The sequence below is a fragment of the Lactuca virosa genome, chromosome 3 (assembly GCF_052849685.1).
Source record: "Lactuca virosa cultivar CGN04683 chromosome 3, Lactuca_virosa_CGN04683_v6, whole genome shotgun sequence".
Classification (NCBI taxonomy): Eukaryota; Viridiplantae; Streptophyta; class Magnoliopsida; order Asterales; family Asteraceae; genus Lactuca; species Lactuca virosa.
Genome location: NC_136428.1, coordinates 190,991,581 through 191,013,847, shown reverse-complemented (window position 1 = coordinate 191,013,847; position 22,267 = coordinate 190,991,581). Strand labels below are relative to the sequence as shown.

At 35.9% G+C, this 22,267-nt stretch overlaps 1 protein-coding gene across 1 annotated transcript; it reads right to left on the bottom strand.

Moving 5' to 3' along the window:
• Window positions 1–16,447: 16,447 nt before the first annotated feature.
• Window positions 16,448–19,417, bottom strand: EDA40 (Zinc finger (C3HC4-type RING finger) family protein). The gene is made up of 2 exons (XM_079085931.1): window positions 18,664–19,417; window positions 16,448–18,573 (listed from the first exon to the last, which is right to left on the bottom strand). The coding sequence occupies exons 1-2, from the start codon at window positions 19,060–19,062 to the stop codon at window positions 16,807–16,809; spliced, it is 2,166 nt and encodes a 721-aa protein (XP_078942057.1). The 5' UTR covers window positions 19,063–19,417; the 3' UTR covers window positions 16,448–16,806.
• Window positions 19,418–22,267: the final 2,850 nt, after the last annotated feature.

The window sequence follows — 22,267 nt, the reverse complement described above, 5'->3', positions numbered from 1 at the left end:
AAGGAAGCGGTGGGTGAGAGTGGACACCCATTAAGCTGCCATTTTATAGGCAACAACCTTATACCCCCCTTATAGACCGGCTTCGTGAATGAGGCCTACTAATGGTAAGACGACTTGCTCTTATACATATAATATATTAAACTTTTAATATTATAATAGTATAAGGGTGTATTTTAGACATTTAAAATACTTGATGGTTTAATCTATTAATTAAACTAGACTTTTAATTTAATTAAACTCAAACCATATATTTATGGATTTAATAATACTCTTTTAATTAAACGCTTTAATTAACTATTAATAAAGTCCATAAGAGTTAATTTGAACTATTCAACAAAACATCATAATTCCAATTATTAAACTCAAAATTAAAACCATTTAATTAATTGTTTAAGTTATGAACCCACGAGTTTTAGAATTCAATTCTTTTTTTTCATAAAAAACTTTTCTCAAATTCCAAAACTTGAGGGCAAGTTTTGTAATTCTTGAAAACCTTTGGATTCCATAAGTTATGGAATTAATGGTGTTTTATGATGAAACTTTTCATGTTCCATAACTTAAGAACAAGTTATGGAATTTTTTAAAACATTAACACCAAATTTTGTAACTCCATAAAACTTTGAATCAAATTTTTTTTTTTTAAAAAAAACTTTCATATCCATAACTTATGGAAGTTTCAAAAACCCTTAAGATCACAACTTTAAAAAAAACTTTTGAGCTCCAAAATTTTATGACAAAATATGTAACTCCTTAAAACATTTAGATCAAACTTTTAAAACTAATAAAATAATCATATCATTTTATCTTTTACTAAATTTGACCTAATTCAACTCATATAACAAATGATTCAAATTTTACAAATAATTCGTTTTTCACAAAACAAGTAATTATCTTAAAATTTGACAAACGTCATGTTTTTTTTTTCTTTTTTTTTCAACTTGAAAATAAAACATTTGCATCAATATAACAGAAAACAACCCATGGCTCTGATACCACTGTTGGGTTTTGAGCATTCTAACACTCCTATGGTGTACATGCAACCCTATAAACCTTAGATCTATGTTTTCTCTATTATACATGCAAATATTAACTATTCCAAGGTTTCATCCTAACTAGCATATTATGAAGCACCTATACTACAAAGTTCTAGTTAGATGACATACCTTTTGATGTAGCTTTATGTCTTCAAGCTTTAAGAGCTTAGCCCCAATAGTGTGGAAGCCTCAAATGGAATCACAAATCACCAAAACACCTTGGAAGAACTTGAGAGAATATGTATGCACACTAAAATCGGCCCACTCTTATTTTCACACACTTGTGTCAATTTTGTGAGCCAAGGACCCCTTTATATATTATGGAGGATTAGGGTTACATCCATGTAAACCCTAATACCCATGACCTTTCATTTACATAGGATCCATGGGTTAAAAGCTCCATGGACCATCCATGAAAGCTTAGCCCAACCTAAATGAACTTGGCCCATTCCATATATATAAGAGTCCATATTTAATTAGTTCTTTTTTATCACTTAATTAATTCTAAATTAATTCTTGATCAATACTAATTAAATAATATGATTCCATATTAATATATTAGAACTTATAATATATTAATATAAATCATAAATATACTATTCTCAAAAGACTATCCATATAAATTGTGTCGGTGAAGTGCAACCCAAATGGACCATGCCGGGTCGGGTCAAGTACATACCAAATATAGTTATGGACTTAGACATTAATCCAACAGAACCTTGATTCCCGTGCCACGATTGCACGTTTCCTAAAAGCAAACATCAAATCGTCGGATGACATTTCCATTTTAAGCTTTGAACAATTCAACCTTTCACCTTCCTGTCCCATCAGTCCTAAAAAGGTACAATTTCATTCAATGCGACCCATTTGATCTCGGATCCTCATCATTACCTTTTTCAACCCGACCCATCTTCCCCTACCTATAAATACCCTTTCAAATTCCCTTTTACCTCTTTACGCTCTATCAACTCTCAAACCTCCAGAAACCTCTCACTGTTCTTCGTGTTCATCAAGCTTTCATCATTCTTCAACAATGGAGTCTTCAAAGAACCCAACTCAAACTGCATCAACTCCCAAGAAATCAATCGCAAGGAAGAAATCATCAAAAGGATCAAAGGGCTCATCTTCTTCTGCCGATCAAGAACCCTTTCTTAGAGATACAACCCAACTGTTCTCCCTAAATCCTCTAGACTACGATGAATCAATCAGGATAATGATTGAGTTCCTTGCAAATCATCCTCTCTCCATTCCACTTACCAAAACCCCTGATCCTCCACTCCCACTCACTCATCTTCATCGCGCATTCACAAGCATCAAAATCGAAGATGGAGTTCTGTTAACCACCATTGTTGATGATCGCACCATTCCTGTCTACAAATCGACCTTTTTCAAGGCGATTGGTGTCTCCCCTAATCCTATAGGTTTCGAAGTTGTTGAACCAACGGCTGAAGAGTTTCAGAGTTTTCTAAACTTCATTGGCTACACACAAGACTTCAAGGCGAAGGATTTCAATAAAACCGCTGTTTCTGGGCTCTGGACTGTTCTTATGCATCTCATTATCCGAGGGTTATCTGGCAAACATGGAGGTACTGATACCTTGAGCAAGGATTGGCTGAATGTAGTCTTCAGTATTTACTCCGGACGCAATAATGTTGTAGATCTTCCTGAAGTCTTGTGACAAGACTTCTGCAAGTTCGCCATGAAGAGGAAGTCGAACGAAATTTCAAGTCCTAGATTTTGGGCTCTGACGATTCAACAAATCTTCAAGGAGCTCAAAGTACCAATTCCGGTTAGCACCATTCCTCCGGAGGTATGTGTCTCTTTTAAAATAGTTAAGGCTTATAGAATTCCGGACCAATCATCCTTTGGTCTGGTCAGACGTCTTCCGGACAACATGTTGGCCATCATTCCTTCCGAATCTCCCTATTTAAAAAAACATCTTGAGACTTCGGTTGTGTTCGACCCAACACAACCTGCCCTGGTCTCTGTTGAGCCTACTCCGGAATAGGCCAATCCTGCTAAGTCCAGACCTAAAATCAAGAAAACAGCCAAACGGAAGGCTTCTCCTACCAAGCCTAAGGCCAAAAAGAAAACCAAAGTCAGTGCCCCCTCTCAACAGGAGGGCACCCATGACATTTCGGTTGATTCTGGCCGTCCGCACACCCCTCCTACCCACTCATCTGAGGTACCCCTCAATGTTTCAACATCACAAGCACACACTCACGGGGAGTCTCCACATCATCCACCCTCACCCTCCCAAAAGGGTGATGCCGGTGTTGAACAAAGTTCCTTGTAGCCCCCTGGAACAAACTCACGTGTCAAATTTGATATTCCCATTATCTCTTCCACACGCACACACTCCGGAACCATTGTTCCGGACCCCAAGCATCCGGAAGAAGGAGCAGTCTCTCCAACTTCCGATGCCACAACTGGTCTGATACCCGGAAGGCGTACAGGACGACCAGGTACTGATGATCCTCTTTGGGAAGATTATGTTAACATGGCCTCATCTCGGCGTCCGGACCTTACTCGAGCTCAAGTGGAATCAACTCTCATTTCCATGAGGAACAAGGCCATTCAGAGCAACATGCCCTATGTTCCTCCCACTGACGCAGATGTAGATGCTGAGCTTACTTCTGAACAACCTCCTATCACTACTCATCAAGGAATTTTCACAACTGATCCGGACGTCGAAATCTCTGAAGAAGTAATGTTGGACGATGAAGCAAGGATCATTCCGGAACTCACCATCAAGGCTTCTGCTCACCTTCAATCAAAACCATCCGCTTCCAAGTCTGCCTATGACTTCGGATCCTCATCCTCCACCACTCCGGACGGAGGCTCATCCCTCAAACTTCCAGAAGAAGATGCTACCACCAAACCGGGTCCCTCCATTAATCCTTCCTCACACCAGTCTCCTCCGCAACACTCTGATTCCGATTCGGAATCCTTTTCTGGTGATTATATTGACCCCTTCGCCCTTCTGGAAATCCGCAACAATGTCTCTGACACCATGGAAAAAGTGTCATCAGTGAAATCATCTGTAACTGAGATCAACTCAAAATTGGATCAACAAGTCTCCGGACTTAATGCCAAACTTGATGCTATTCTCCAATCTCTCTCCCAACAATCCGGACCATCGGCTGCTGAACGTGAAGCTCAACTAGATCAATTGATCTCACTCCGACTCAAGCACTCTATGGAAGAAGTCGACACCAAATATGACATTCTTGTTGATCATTACCTCAACACCATCACTTCCCTGCTCAAAGTCCATGACAACTTGGTGGCTGCTACCAATGACCTGATTAAGCAGACCCATGTTCGCCATGAGAAACAGATCCAGAGGCTTGAAAAGGAGATTAAGCAAAAGGATGAGATGAACCTCATCATTCAACAAGTCCTCATCAAACTCCTACGCTCAACTTGGAACATTGTTGATGTTCCGAACAGGAAGTTTGATGAGTTGATTGCCATCCTCAGCAGCACATTCAAGCATCTCTCCGAACAAGCTCCTACTGCCGAAGCCTATGACACTCTCACTCTTCAACTTTCCACAGGTCTTCAGAAGGTTTTCTCCGAACTTGATGATATCAAGGAAGACTTGACGCTTGCACCGGTCTCAAGATTCGCCGATGCAAGAGGGGGAGAAGGCCCAAGCAGAAGATGGAAACCAGCCTCGGAATTCACACTCCGGGATGAGGACCTGGATTCTGAAGATGAAGACGTTCAAATCGTCTCCGGATTCCTGGGAATCACTGAAGGATAAGGAGGCGAAAATGAAGACATTTATGTTCCGGATGAAGCTCCCAAAGGAGTTATTGGTCTTCAAGCTCCAAAGCTGACCATTCTGAAGGAATTAACTGAAGAACAAAAGAGCATCTGGTCCGCAGTCTCTTGGTCATCCTCTCTTCCGGAAGCTTTTGATATGGTTGTCAAAATGGCTAAGGCAAAATCATTTCTTACTACTTGTGACAACCGTCAATTTTTGGCCAAGTCAAAGTCAACTAAAGTCAACAAGTCAAACCGGTCAACTCATCTAACCCTTGTATATTAGGGTTTCCATTATGTTCCTTATTGAACCACTCGCAATCTTAATACAAAATATCACTTAGAGTTTTCACGTGTTCGGAAACTCTAAACCCTAATCAGGGCAAGTGACGAAACTACTCGATAAAACATTATTCCTTAACCCTCGGGGGCATATAACAATCATAACAAGACTTAACGAGGTTTACAAACCTTGAATTATAGAGCCAAACACTCAAAAAGGTCACAAAAGAAGTCTCTCCTAATCTCTTCCACTCTAACTCTCCCAAAACTCTCTAAGTAGGAAGAATCTCTCCAAGTATGTGAAATCTCTCCCAAATCTCTCTTTGTATGAGAAATCTCTCCAAGAATGTGAAATCTCTCCCAAATCTCTCTCTGTATGAAAAATCTCTCCAAGAGTGTGAAATCTCTCCTAAATCTCTCCAAGAATGTGAAATCTCTCCCAAATCTCTCTCTGTATGAGAAATCTCTCCAAGAATGTCAAATCTCTCCCAATTCTCTCCAAGTATATGAAATCTCTCCCAAATCTCTCTTTGTATGAGAAATCTCTCCAAGAATGTCAAATCTCTCCCAAATCTCTCCAAGTATGTGAAATCTCTCCCAAATATCTCTCTGAATGAGAAATCTCTCCAAGTATGTGAAATCTCTCCCAAATCTCTCCAAGTATGTGAAATCTCTCCTAAATCTCTCTCTGTATGTCAAATCTCTCCAAGTATGTCAAATCTCTCCCAAATCTCTCTCAAAATCTCTCTCAACTTCTTATAATCACTCGGGGCATCCCGGCCCTTAATTTAGTCGAAAACCGCTCGAAAACGGAAGTCTACGCGAGAAACAGCTTTAAGGAGCCGAAACTCCTCTTAGGAACCGAAACTCCTCTTAGGAGCCGAACCTCTTAGGAGCCAAACCTCTTACAGCCGAACCTCCTGAGAACCGAAACCCTCTCAACCGAAATGGACCGAGCGCTCGGTCTATTTCGGTCCCCTGATCATTTCGAACCGAGCCTGACCTTCTGCTCTTCTCTTCTCACCTTCGGTCTGAGGACTTGACCTTCGGTTCCGAGATGCGAGCCTGGACCGAACCTCGCAGATAGCCACCGAGACCGAGCCTCGCCTTCTGTTCCTTCTCTTCGCACCTTCGGTTCCTCTTCCCTTTCTCTCGGTTCCTCTACAGCGATCGAACCCTCCTCTCGGCTCCCACCTACTTTCGGTTCTAAGCTCCTAAGGAGCCGAGCCTTCGCATTATCGGCCTGAACTTCGGATTTTCGCCTATTCTTCCCGGTTTTTGACCATTTTCACGTATTAAGCCCGTTTTTTGAGATTTTAACGCGGGATTTTCACCCAAACTCGTATTTTAACATAATAAACCCCAAATATTCATATTTTAATTATATTTTGGGGAAAATCCTTGCCTAAGAATAAAATCTAGTAGGTAAGATTTATGGGTGGAGTGTTGACTTTGCCTTAGTGTATGACACAAGCAACCTCCCCATACCTCCATAGTACAACCCCTTGTCCCTCTCACCATACCCAGTCATTCCATAGTACTTTTCCCACCATTTTTCAGCCACACATTTGGTCAAGAGCTGGAAAACTCTCCTCTCTCCTCACATTACTCCATTTTCCACCAAGTGACAACTTCATTCTCTCTCACTTCCTCTCTCTAGATTTCGAGATTCAAGGCTTGTCTTCAAGCTTTCCATCTACATTTGGTAAATATTTCCCTCCTACACTTAGATATTCTACTATCTTTCATCCAAATAATAGATTGCTTACACAAATATCGTCATATTTGCGTTAGATCTTCAAATCTTCAAGCATCTCCCAAGTGTTCTTGAGTTGAACCACTTCTTTCCTCCATCATCCATCTACTGAAATCACTCAAGGTGAGTTCATACCCCTATCGTTTCATGTTTTTCTTAAGTTTTAAGGGGGGGAATACAAGATTAAACACCAAGAACACAACTAAATACATTTAACAGCCTTCATCAGAAAAGTTCAACTCCATTCACGGACTGTTTTGGTCAACTTAAACATTTTATTTTTCAAAACTGTATTAGATGCAAATAGTTCAGATTCATACCTTTAAAATTACTACTTGCACATCACCATACGATTTTTCTACGATTTATGGTGATTTTTACAAAACTGCCTATCATTTCAAAAATGAATTCGGACCAGTCTGTGAATATGAACATTTTAACACAAGTTAAAGACTTCCAAAAATCACAATAAAAATTATGAACAAACTAGACACATTTTTTGAACTCTCAGAACTTACGGATTCAGTTTTCGACTTCGTATGATTTTTCTATGATTTTTCTAAAACAGTGCTGAAAGGTTAAAAACTAGTTAACAGCTTATAACTTTCATAACACTTTGTATTATGTTGAGCACAGTGTATAACAATAAGTTCTAAATATTGAATGTATTTTCTTGTTAGTTTATCATCTTAAACTGAAATTTAGTCATTCATGATAAGGTTTACTCATTCATTTCGAATACATATAATAAACTTCAATAAGCATAGTTTATGGATTTTTACTACATGAAAAAGGTTTTACTCTCAAAACAAATGGGTTTTTCATATCTTACGTAATAAACTATCATGGTAATAGTTTAAGGATTTCATATCACTAATGTATTTTCATAAAAGGTGATTTCACTTCCTCCACGGAAGAGGTTTTAATATCAAACTATGTGTAAACTAGTTAACTTAGGTTGTGAGGCAATTCTCTCCCCGTACGTTCGAGTACGGGATCCCAATTCCTGTAAGTTATAATCAGAGTCTCTTGTAGGGAGAGCGTGATAATTGTGTATAGATCTATATTTGGTTTGACACCCCACACCTTGCTGCTAGCTACAGTGGGACCTGCAGGTCTACGGGTGACAAGAGTCATAGTATCTTAACGTCTGAAAAACGTTGTGCATGTTATTTTTCGTCATAGTATGGTTATAGCGACTCACATAGGTAGTTAACAATCTTTCAAGTTTACATGGAAACTTCTACTTTAAAAAGGGGTTTTACTTCTAAACTAAACGAGATTATGTCGATTTAAAACCACTTTTATATCTTTAAGTATGGAAAATACGTGTTTATTTCCGGTCCTGGGATTTAGGACCACATAACTTTTATAAGGAAAATATAGGATTTTCTTTAGAATCATATCTCTGTTAAAACTATATTTCATCTAGAATTGTTAGACTTCAGCTATAATTGCTAAGTGTATATGCTAGAGTTATATAAGAATCTAGTCATAATCGACTTAGAATTGGTGGGCCCGCCTTACTTCCTGTTCCTTGTTTGGTTGTGGACCTAGGGCAGACCCATTATATTCGACGGTTTATTTAACTTTAATTTTATATAACTTATATACACTGGGTGATTATAGAAGGAAATCTATGGGCCTTTCTAGGGTTCATTATCGCATAACATAGAAGCATTCATTTCACTTAATAAAGAAAATATTGGATTTTATGGAAACATACTTTGTCGCTTTTACAAGGAAAACGGTTTCTTTCTCAAACAAACTCTTATGAACTCACCAACTTAATTGTTGACACTTTTTCAAAACTACTTGTATTCTCAGGAAATCAGTGAAACAGGAAAACCAACAGCATTTTGAGGATGGGACGATAAATCGTCAAACGTTTCATTTTGTCATCATAATGTAATTAATTTTGAAACATGTAAACTTATTCCATGGTGTAACCTTTTCAATTATATTTATGATGGTTGTATTTACTTGAGCACTATTATATTCGTTGTTGTGATACTATACATGAAGTCCTCCACCCCCGGACGTTTCTGCGATCCTTGGTTTGGGGGTGTGACACTGCTCAAGCCTTCCGAGCCACTCCTTCCATGCAGTCTCCCACTCCCATTCCGGAACCAAAAATTGCTCCGATCGACCAGGGCTCTCCACTCCGGACCCCTGATGATATTCCGGAAGAACCTCTTCCAAATCCCACTCCGGAATTCTCGATCGATGAGAATATGAGGCGTGACATTGCTGCGCTTCAACGAGCAAAAGGGAAGAAACCAATGACAGCCGAACAACAAGCTTTGCACTCCGTACCTCCACTCAAACAAAAACATGGCTGGTCTCAGGAGGAAATCAGTCAAGCTCTTGAAGAAAGCATCCGGATCCAGGCTCTAAAAGATAATCCTGACCCAATGCGTGGGATATCTCCTCTTTGCCGCGAAGGCATCCTTCAGAGTCACCAAATCATCCCAGTCATGTACTATGATCTTCCCACCGGTGATCACGATCAACTTGATCTTCCTCTCTCTCCCTTCAGCAAGTATTACACCAAGTTCGCTCCACTTCATCCCACAGATCCTCCGGAAATGATTATCCAAACAGAAAGAGAAATACTTGATACTTTCTACTCTAAGAACGCTTTGCGATTCAAGGAAGTTTGGTCGAAGAAGAAGATTACTCAGGTCAATGGCTTCGGAAGAAAAATCCTGACAAAGTTTGGGCTTAACTATCCGTTGTTCCGTTTTCACATCCTCCGGAACAAACCTACTCAACTAACTGTCACTGATGCGGATTTCCCCTCTATGAATCCAAATGACATTCTCACCTTGGCCGCCTACTTCAGAGAAAATTAGAAGGATGACCTCAGTATGGGTGCCTATCATGCTGCATTAAGCTTCTTGAAAGATTATGTTGTTGAGTTCAGCCGAAGAGATTTTGAGCTTGCACATCTTTACGGAACTGAGCAATTTGTTCCTAAAATCGACTTCATCCTTACGGAAGCTGAACTCCTTGCTAATGGTCCTATTGAAGAGCCTGTTCTAGGGTTTGTCTACACTACCAGGAAAACCAACAAGAATGACTGCTTCTGAGTTCTTGACAAACACTTGGTTCCTTCCAAAGCTCTGAAGAAGTTTATGTCGCGTGCATCCAAGTCTGATGCTCCGGAACATGTTAAGGCGAAGTTTGTAAGTCAGCTAGCATGGTACATTGAAGTCCACGAATGGTTGTTCTGAGCCTACACCTTCATTAAGGAAGAAAAATTCTAAGCTTGATAGATTGCGAAGTTCACTTAGGGGGAGATTGTTGGAACCTGAAAGTGAACCTCTAGCAATCCTAAGTACATATTCCGAAGTGTGTTGGCTCCGAAGGGAAAAGTGCTCTGGAACCTGTCCGGAGCTGAAGAGGAGAAGAGGAGGAGTATTTAGAAGAGGAACACATTTCGGAGTGATCCTCACGTTCGGAATGTATGCTGATCCAGAAGAACACTATTTTGTCTTTTGTCATTAATTATCCTTGTATTGATGTAACGTTTCATACGAATCAGCCTTTTGTTATATTAGACAATCAGAATGTCAGAAATAGTTCTATTGTCCGGTCCTATGTAAGTTACTTAGTTAATTCGATGTAGCACTCTCTCCTATATATGGGAAGCATTCAATACAAGTAAAATACGGATCTTTCACTCACTTCTAGCATTTACTCTATCATATTCAAAAACATTCTTGTTCTTCATTTATTAACTTTACCTTGATCATTGACTATTTATTCTCAATCAATGTCTTGATCATTTGTTGAACTGATTATCTAAGACTTGACTGGTCTCTCCAGTTTCGATTTGAACATCCATTAGCAAGCAGACATTGATCTTAAGCATTCACTCAAGGTTTGAGTTTTCAAACCTTGTCCCTGCGCATCGATCTTGTTCTCACATTGCCGAAACATGTTGGCTTCGTAACTTACTTCTTGAGCTACATTATTCTCCGCATTGTGCTACTCTTGTATACTGTGATAATGTTAGTGCAATATACATGTCTTCCAACCCAGTTCAACATCAACAGACTAAACATATTGAGATAGACCTCCATTTTGTTCGGGATAAAGTTGCCACCGGTCATGTTCGTGTTCTTTATGTTCCATCCAAATCTCAATATGCAGACATCTTCACCAAGAGTCTTCCTTCGGCGCTATTCCTTGATTTATGGTCCAGTTTGAACGTTCGTGCTACTTCCCACGTTCCAACTGTGGGCTATTATTCTTATTATGTTGTAATTATAATATAGCCCATTTAATGATTGGCCCTTTTATCTTGAGAGGCCTTATGTATTGTATTTGTACTGATTGAATTAATGAAGAGATGATCCATGGGAAAATATCTCGTCTACAATGACTTGATTGTTTTTTTTTAAAGAAAGTGGGTAATTGATCATCGTTGAACTTTTAAAGGAAAAATTGTACTGTGAAGTTCTTTTTTGGCGTAGGTTCCTAAGATTATTTACTTTAAAATTTGACAAAGATTATGCGGTGAACTCGCAATTCTTTAATGAAGTGTGGATAGAGAGTTAATGCTTACAACAAGAGCTGACAATGATTCGATCTAGGTTGGGTTCGGGTTCAACTCATTTAATAATTTGGTTGAAAATTTCAACCCAACCCAACCTGTTTATTTAAATGGGTTGATATTTCCAACCCAACCCAACCTTTTAGATAAATGGGTTGTCACTGGGTTGACCTGTTTATGCAGTTCCCAACCAACCTATTAAATAAATGGGTTAAACTTGGGTTAATCTATTTAAAATCAATTAAATAAATTATATAATTAAATATTATACCACTTAAGGTATAAAACGTAAATAAAACTTCATAATTATGATAAAAGCACAATCCTAATTCATAAATATTAATAAATTGTTCAAATAACATTAAAAATATTTAGTTTCAAAATGATTTTGGAGAGTGACCAGTATTATCGGCGTTAAAAAAAAGATGAAAATTAGGATTGAATTTTATTAAACATAGATAATAATAAATGCAACACTATAATTTACAAATTAATACTTTGATTAATACATGATAATATTCAAATAATATTAAATTAAATATATATATTAAAGTTAAACGGGTTGACGGGTTGAAAACTGATTAATAATTTTTATCCAACCCAACCTATTTAATTAAATGGGTTAGACGGGTTGACTTATTTAAGTTAAATGGGTTGAAAATCTCAACCCAACCCACTAATTTTGAGTTGGGTTCGGGTTGAGTTGGTGGGTTGAATCGATTTTTGCGAGCTTTACTTAAACAAAAGGGGCATCGAAGAAACACAAGGAGGAGAGATCATATCAGAAATGAAAGGAATTTACAATCTTTTCAATCGAATGACCAACCAGATAGCTGAACTCGAGACCTTGATTTGATGGGGTGCTTGTGATAGCATCGATGAGAAAATATATTGATGGTGAATATTTGGTCGTGGGTAAGGCCCCGTTTGATACGCATCTTTCCAGGTCCAAACAGATCTTTCTGGCTGAATGGACCGGAAAGACTGTTTGATTTGCACAAAAAAGTGGGTCTTTCCCGGTAAGATATGTCTTTCCCAGAAAGCCCAAAAATCATATCTTTCTGGCTGAATGGGCTGGAAAGACAATTATGCACCAAACCCCACATCTTTCTTTCTTTCTTGGATTATTAATTTTTTTAAATAACTTTTTTTAAATTTATTTTTTATTGAATTATTACTTTTTTAATGTATTATTTTATATTAAGAAATATTATTTTAATATATAATATTTATGTATTAATAAATATTATTTCATTGGATTATTAATTTCTTTTAAATCATTCTTTTTATTGGATTATTATATATTCATAAATATTATTTATAATATATAATATTTATATATTAATAAATACTACCTTATTGGATTATTAATTTCTTTTAGTTAATTTTTTTTAATTCATTTTTATTGGATTAATTCTTTTTTTTTTGGACAACACCACCACCATCCTAATTTATTTTAAAAAATATCATCCATCACACTACTATCGGACATAAACCAGGTCATTTTTCATCATTCAGCACAGTCAATCAGATGTACAATCAAACAACATGGTTCTTTCCCAGTCAGAAAACTTTCCCAGACAGCACTTTACCATACAACACTTTCCCAGACAGGAACTATCAAACGGGACCTAAGATACAACCAGATGGATTGCATTGTTAACTATTAAAATCAATATATTTGATTGGATAATACTTTTGGATCTTTATCTACTAGGGCCAATTTAATTAAAAGACGTGTGTTGATTCTTTTCCATGTCATATATGACTATATGTCATAATTATTCGGACACAAGCATCATTTATTCATTTTGTGTTTTGTTGCTTCTTCTATTTAGAGATAAATCGGTTCGTTGATGGAGTATTGTCATTTCTTCGGATGATATGACTAGAATATGACTTTCATTGACAGATAATTTGGCCCTTGCAGCATAGCAACGTCATTGTTTGGATGTAATGTTCTTACAATGCAATTACTTTTAATATTTATTTTTGTCGCTGCAAAAACCTTGAAAATATATCTTATTCGATGAGATTTTAACCATAATAGAGTCTTTGCAAAAAATATTTACCATAATAGGGTTCTTTCAAAAATATTTACCATAATGGTATTACTTTAGATTGAAAACTAATATTTTTATTTAGGAAAAAAAAACACGCTTTTTGTATTACCTGGAGGGAACGAGCGAGGCACAGACAGAAAAAAAAACAAGAAAACGTAAACGACAATTAGGGCTCCACCATTGTTTGGTCGCTGTCGGCTGTCCCACATCCACCATCGCCGACCACCTGCAGCCTCGTCCATCCGTCGCCGGCGAGCAGAGCTGCAACCTCTTCCACGGTTCCACCCTTCCTCCATTCAAGGTATGCGATTTTGATTATCCTGCACCTTTTCTGTTTAATTTTTTTGTTCTCTGTTATCAAAATTTTCAATTCCATAGTTTGTTGTTTACTTTTTTCTTCTCCATTCCCTTTCTTGATTCTGCTTCTTGTTAGGATGAACTATTGATCAAATTTCGTTTTTGTTTATTTTTTTTCTTGTAGTTGGATTTATCACAATTTTTTTAGATGAAATTGATTGCAAATATGTTATTATGTTTCTTTTTTCTTGTTAGCACAAATTCCTATTTTTTGATCAATTTTTGTTTGTTTTTGTTTGTTTTGTAGATGAATTCTATAATAGACATGATTGACAATGAAAATTTTTCTATAATCTCTCAAGTTGCTGTTGTGACTAATGTGATTATAGACAATGAAAATGAGTTAAATGAAATATTGGAAGATGAAATTGGAGATAAAGATGATGAGGAAACATCTTTTGATAATAATGTTGAAGTGCCTTCAACTTTTACTAATATGGAAGGAACAAATTTGACTATTGATGACAATTGGATTGTGACACAATCAACGAGTAAGAATGATTTTACACAAGAGTTGGGAAAAGATTCTTTCAAGGATAAAGAGGAACTTGTTAGAGCAATCAAAATACATAGTTGGCAATATGTTGATAAATGTTACTCGATTGAATACTATTGTGCTACTTGGGCATCTGAGTTCTCCCCCCTTCCTCATGAAGCGTATTGGCCACAATCACCATTTAATGAATTACTTCCAAATTTAGAACTATTACGAAATAAAAAAGGTCGTCCTCGTTCAACAAGAATAAAAAATGGTATGGATATTAAAGAATGAAGAAATGCCAATCTTTGTGGAATTTGTAGGCAACCGGGGCATAATCGATAACGATGTCCGTCTATGCCAAGGTAGTTTAAAAAAAAAATTATGATATTTGTTGCGATTATTCTCTGATTTTTTTTCTTTTTTTACAGGTAAGAATTTGTTACCGCTTCAAGTTCAAGCAAATTGTGATGTTTTTCTTTTTGTAATAAACAATGTTGGAGATGTTTTGTGGTGTTTTTTTTTATTTTTTATTTTTTATTTTTTATTAACAAACTATGTTGAGTTTTTTTTACCTTAAAAACATTGTACGTTAATGTTAGAGTTTTTGTACCTTAAAATATATTGTGTTTTTAATTTATGATGGTTAAAATTTGATGGTCAAAAGGTGGTATAAGAAAAACGGATATTAAAAAAAACAGAAAAAAAAAAGATAAAAAAAACTGTTATTTAAAAAAACAGTAAAAAAGGTAATAAAAAAACTAAAATAAAAACTGTTATTTGATATATATATATATATATATATATATATATATATATATATATATATATATATATATATATATATATAACAGTAAAAAGAAGAAATAAAAGAGAAAAAAAAAAGAAAAATAAGGTATTTACAATAAAAAAACTGAAAAGAAAACTGAAAAGTAAAAAAAAAATGAAAAAAATACCATTTTGGTAAATATTTTTGAAAGAACCCCAATATGGTAAATATTTTTTCAAAGGACTCTATTATGGTTAAAAACTCCTTATTCGATCTTGAAAATATAGTCAAGATCAAATAAGAATGAAACTTTTGGTAGGAAGATAATAAGTTTTTTTCTATATATTTTTTTAGCAAAAAAACAAAATGAATCATTAGATGATTCAAAAGTTAGATGATTTACAAATAAAAATTCTTAAAAAAAATGTTCATGATTCATTTTAAAGTAAATCAAGAAAAAATTCACTTTTATGACAATTTTAGTGAATAACAACAAAATCATTTTATAAATGAATGATCGAGATGTTTTTTTGAGATTTTTTTGTGAATCATGTTATTTTTGATTCATATAGTGATTCATTTGTTTTGTTCGTTAAAAAAATATGTAGAAAAAAAATTTCTTACCTTCCTATCAAAAAAAAATTCTTACCGGATATATATATATATATATATATATATATATATATATATATATATATATATATATATATATATTATAATGTGTATGGATAACTATTGTGTGGACGTGTGGACAATGCTGTTTTATGAGAATTACTAAGAGAATATTTTGTTTGATAATGTGAATAAGTTCAACCTTACAAAACTATCGTCATTTTCATGTATGCTAACTAATTCTTATTTATTTTTGTTCTCACACATCGTTTTTACTCATTATCATTTTTACAAAATATGACTCAATAAACATTCTGACAACACTCTGATAGAATGAAAATAATAATAATAAAAGAATTATAATAACCTTATAGACGATTAATTAGTGAGAATGTGTGATAATCACAATAGTTATATAAGATTGCATGTATTTACATTACCAAACAATATATTTTCGTTATTATTCTCATAGAATTGCATTTTCCCAACTTCTGCATAATAAATGTTAATCCACATTTGAATCTAGCTCTCTCTCTCTCTATATATATATATATATATATATATATATATATATATATATATATATATATATATATATATATATATATAATAAAATGTCTAAAACAAAACTCAATTGTGTTGGTTGATCATAAAATCGTATCATAATTATTTTTCCATTATAATTGTTGATTTTCTAACTTCTTATTAGATTTAATATATATCTATATTGTTAAGAACTATTGCTTTAAGCTAAAAGGTTTCCATTTAAGATAATGTACAACTATTCTTCCCATTAAACCAAATGAAATATAATCATCATATAATGGAATTCTAAAAGAAGACAAAAAGACATAGAGGCCCCTCCATTTCAATAGCTTTTGTCACCCATTCTCTTGTTTTCCTTTTCATTCCAATTGATTGCTAGTTTGCTACATATAAAAGGCTCAAATCGTCGGGTACCCTTTGTCGATATTATACTCAATCCGACCACACTACTTATTATTTTTCCTTTTTTAATAACTTTGCATTCTTGGAGGGTAAAAACTGTAATAAACAGAAAAAACAAGGACCTAAAAGCAAAGTCATAAAAATTACTATTTGCATTTTTCATTTTTCATTTTCATCAGAATCTCGCATCTTCAAACCCGTGTAAATCGCTGACTCTATTTACCGACTTTCTCATCATCGCAACTTTAGCCAGCCGATCCGCCACTCTCCAAGCCGACGTCGGCGTTAACGGCTCACCTTTCTCATCCGTATACGCCGCCACATCCGCCACCCTGCCTCTCCGTCCAACTTGCTGAGCCGGAGACGGTGCTTGAACCTTGCGCCGCCGTTGAAGGTCGCTTATCTCCGCTTCTAAACGGAGCATAAATTCGTTACCACAAGCTGGATTGGATTGATGCATTAAGGCACGAGCTGAGACAAGCATGTGGTATGCGCCGGTGAGATCGTTTCGATCGGTTAGCCGTTTTGATTCGGCTAAGGCTCGAGTTGTGATGAAAAGGTTTCGCAGCCGTTGGATGGCCGGAGACGATGATCGGACGGTGCTCGGCCGAGGTACAAGCAAAGCTTGTTGTTTACCATAGATGAGCTCCTGACTTGTTGATTCCCTGTAACAGCATCGCACGGATAGTATTTGGTGGGACCTTAACGCCGACGATGGCACTTTCAATTCAATCAATAATTCTATTTCTTCATCGGCAGACAATTCTCCGATCTGTACAGCACCGGATCCAAGGACGATCGGTTGTGGTGTACGTGAATAAACCGCCGCGATTGCCGCCGGAGCGGAACCGGAGATAAATCCTAGTTGCAGTTTCAGATCCTGAACCACCACGCTGAGCAAATTTCCTATGCATTTCGCGAATACGTGAACTTCAGTCACGGCGAGGTTGAGTGAATGTATGGGAATGTCGAGACGCGCGTGAGAGTAACGCGCCGAGGTAATGGATGATGATTGATCGAGAACTTCGGAGAGTAGGATGATGGTGGCGACCGGGTTTTTCTCTCGACGATCTTCTAGAACTTTCACGGCCTTCTTCACGGCGTCTTTTGAATTTGATGAACCTTCGAGAACGGCCATGGCTTCCACGATACGACGCGCTGCTCGTCTGCCCGTCGTTGTCATTCGCCTCAATGGTAATAACCTCTTGGAGTACGATGAGAATGCGACAATTGAGAGACGATCTTTGGATGAAAGTGCTGAAACAATTGATCTCATTGCTCTTTTGATGATCTGTAGCTTTTCACATGTCATTTTACCACTGACATCAACGACAGTGACCAAATCGATTGGAGCTCTGCGTTGTGTTTTCTCCGGCGCCGGTGGAGCTTTTACCTTCAGAACAATCGCGTAACTCTCGTGCCTCCGTGAAGATGCGATCACTGCCGCATCCGGTAACAGACGAACATCAACATCTCTTGCATGATCATCAACTGGAGTGTTATTACCTCCATTAACATAAAATCCTTGAAACTCATCGATAGATTCTTCATCGCAAGTTTCATCAGATTCTGGAATAGCAATGAACCGAGCTTTAGGAGTTAGTGACGCTAATGGCTCATCATCGTTATAAACCTTGAAATTCAATGGTTGCTGCTTTGGAGATTCGTTTTTGGAAGCAACATCTTCCATGAAGAATCGCGTAGCTAGCTTTTCCCTGATCCTTTCTTCTTCCTCAACGAACTGATGCTTCTGATTCTGTTCATCTACAGACAACAGAGGCATATCTTTCCACAAACAGCTACAAACAGGACAAGCAAGGCTCCCTTGTTTCTTCACATGATCGGAGATGCAAGGGAAGTGAAAACAATGAGAACACTCCGCCGTGAAACTCGCCATTCCATTCCCTTTCTTCACGCTCTGCAAACATAATCCACATCTACGCTGCAGATTCATAAACCAGATCAATATCAGTATATCACAATCGATGATCACCAAAATGTACAAATTTCAACGACAATGAACAAAACTTACAGTGCAAAGGCGAAGACTCGATTTGAGGAAAGTAAACGGAGAAGGAGAGCGAGGAGACGAAGGAGTCGACGACCGAAGAAAACACCGAGGGCTGTTCTTCGTCTCGCAATGAAGCTTCGGACTGACAGGAACAGATGACGACGGAGCCGGTGGTACTTTTACGGTGGTCCGACAACGGAGGCTCGGACTAGAAACCGACTGAGATCGAAGCGGAGGCGTAGATGGATTTGAAGAAGACAAAAAGAACCCAAATCTTCTACCCAATTTCGTAGTACCACAACTACTTCCATTCCCATTGTCAATAACATGTTCATACTCAAACTCTTCTTCAGTCATGGAGGTTGAATCACGTTCCCGAGGGACGGAAGTACAAAAAGCTCTTCTCCATCCCAACACCATCTTCTTCTTCTTCTGTAAGTTTCTCTCACTTTCTCCTTTTTCTGGATCGATTCTTCTTTCTTCTTTATGGGTAGATATATAATAGCTAGCTTTCGATGGGATCGAATTGATGATAACTTACAAAACAACAAAGAACAGTTGGGTGGATACTGGATTGAATTAAACAAAGCTGGGAGATCATAAATGGATTAATAAATACTCGTAGAAAAAGAAAAAGAAAAACTCTGTTGGTGTTCCTCTTCTAGTTGCAGAAAAAGTCGTGTGATCTTCTCTTCTCTTCTCTTTCTTTTTAATCGGTGTGGGAGGGATGAACACAAACACAAACACACCAAAATTATTATATAGTACGACTACAGACTAGTCACTACTCTTGTGTTTTATCAAGGTAATTTTATTTATTTTCATTTCCAATATTATCCTACCGTCCAAAAAGTTTCACTTAACGTAAATATAAATGTTAATAAAAATTTTAAAAATATATATATATTTTTTGGTTTAAAGTTAATTAGTTTTTAGTTGTTGTTTGAAAAAAAATATATTTCATTTGGTATGTGACTTAAATTCCGATTGTTTTATACCATATTTATAAGCTTGAAACCAGACTCGGTTAGGTTAAGGAGAGTGTCCACAACCAATCTATTAAAAAAGTGTTGTCAATTCATTACTTCAGTTCAAACCACTAGCATTTGAAAATTATTATTGCTCCATAATTTTTATATTTTCATTTTTTATTTATTCTTTTGTCATTAAATTTAAAAGAAGAAATGGAGGGGTGTGATCATGACTGTTGAAAGTTGTTTGCTTCTTATTCGTCGTTTCCTCCCGTCTTCACAACCACATCACAGCCAAGCCACCGGACACCAGGGTAGTGTTCACGCGTTACTTGACTTGCCACATAGGAAACTCACATGTGGTTAATGCCCATTCTGGATAGCCTTATGGCTCCCTTGATATGTCTTTTATCCGGTCGGCCAATAAAATTTAATTTAATCAACAACTATCAAACATTCATTTAATCTAAAATGTATATTTTAACTTAAGTTTAATTTTTAGGTAAAAGTTAGTTTTATTCATATAAAATAATAATATTTTTTAAAAATAGATGATAAGATAAACTATAAACGTTTAATAATATAAAATGGCATTTATATAATGTTATATTTTAGAAGACTTTTTGGTAAAAACTCATTATTTGTTTATTAATAAGATATCTCAAATAGTTATTTTTTTTAATTCACATGTAAAGTACTTTGCTGGAAGGACGAAAAAGGAGCTCAGGTTCTTCAGAACTGATGAGAACAAAGATCCGACAAGCTCGGGTTCAACGGGAAGAGCTTCATTCTCCACCTCAAGATTGTTGGCCAAGGGCTACAAATCAAAAAACCGACACTTTTAATTTTTTTATTATTATTTTTTGTTTTAAATTGAACCTTATAAATACATTTGTTTATCTTTCATTTTACCACGCCAACAGGAAATGTCCATGTTATAGGTTCAAAAGAAAAGAAAAGTTATGCAACAGGCTCATAACAACAACTAATGTCTGAGACTCAATTTCATATACTCAATTCCCACAATCCCAAACTCAATTCTTGTCATTTCTACAGATTTTGATATAACATTCATACAACAAATTTTTATTCATGCACGATTTACGAAGCTTAATCTTTTGCAAATCCATACCTTATATGTAGCTTACCGTCAACTGAAACATAAGAAATCAATAATGATGCTGAAAAAACTCAACCCAACACAAGAAGAATCCGACCACTTTGAGTCTCCAACAGAATCCATCGAGTCTTTAGGAAAATAGGAATCTCTCCCTCTTTTCTATTTACGGATTGAAAGAATATCTCTTTAGGAAAGCATTTTATGAGTTGACTATAACCCAAAGACTTCTTTCAATCGATCTAGTATGTAAGAAATAAGTTTCAAAGTGGTCTGACATTTCGAAATAATAAGCCACATTGGCCAAGTATTGGATCGACATTTCGAAAGATAGGGTTTAGGGGAATAGCAACAAAGTGACTCCTTTAGAATCGAACTGAGGTGATCTTTTCAAAACAAATAGGGAATACTCATCGAAAGATCCATAATTTACGGAAAGATCTTCTTGCTTCGATCTGTAAAGTAGGATAATAGGAATCTCTCTCCCTTTTTGTGTATGGATAAAAATGATATCTCTTCAGGGGAGTATTTGTTGATTATAACCCAAAAACTTCTATCGATTAGGTAAAAAATAAGATCCAAAGTGTGTAACATGTGTGCGAAGATAACTAAATTCTCAACTATTTACAACAACAAGATAGTCAAAAGGCTTCTAGTCTAGCGGTATCCGATGCTGCCCTGCCTCCGTGAGGTTGATGGTCCAAGTCCCACAGTGGACATTGATGGAATTAATGATTAGTTTAGGAGTAGAGTAGATTTATTGTTTCAAAAAAAAATGATCAAATACCGAAACAGTCAAATAGAAGCAGATAGTCACTGCGAACATATATCAATTTATGTAACATTTTTTATAATAATGTTAAATAACAATATTTTTTTGGAAAAAAAACCTCATCCATATTTATTCAAACAAACATACAAATATTATTATTCACTATTTTTGTATAAAATTTTTAACATTTACATAGAACAAATTAACATACTTCTACCTTCTTATCTACTAATTTTATCTCTAAGTGTAATATTCTTATCAACTTTTATTAAAAAAAGGTTTATTTATTTATTTTATTACATTTTATTGTATAAAATAAAACAAATTACATGAATTAATAAAATTACAACTTTTATTATAATAACATATCCTTTTATTATATTATTTTATACTTTCATGGAAAATTAGGTTGGTATTTATTTGGATTTTGGATATAGAAACATTTGCAAAAGAGTGGACAAGTGGCAGGGTACTTTTAAGTTTCGAGGTCAATACTGTTTAGTTTTCAGGAAATCATCAGACTGGAATGACAGGCTGGTGTGTAGCTGATAGGTACTTCTTTGTACACAAGTCAATGTTCCGGATAAACTATCTTTTTCTTTCTCTAGTCTTTCTTTTTTTTTTTTTTAATTTTTATTTTAATTTCCTCTAATATGTAAATTATTTATGAGATATTATATACAAACAAATATGTATACAGTAATTTACAACAACATTTTAACATGGAATATTCATAGAAATGAGTATTAACAAAAATATAAAGAA

Coding starts and splice junctions, on each gene's coding strand:
- EDA40 (XM_079085931.1), bottom strand. CDS start 19,062: ATGGTGTTGGGATGGAGAAGAGCTTTTTGTACTTCCGTCCCTCGGGAA. Junction 18,574..18,663: donor CGAGTCTTCGCCTTTGCACT/GTAAGTTTTGTT, acceptor ATGAATCTGCAG/CGTAGATGTGGATTATGTTT.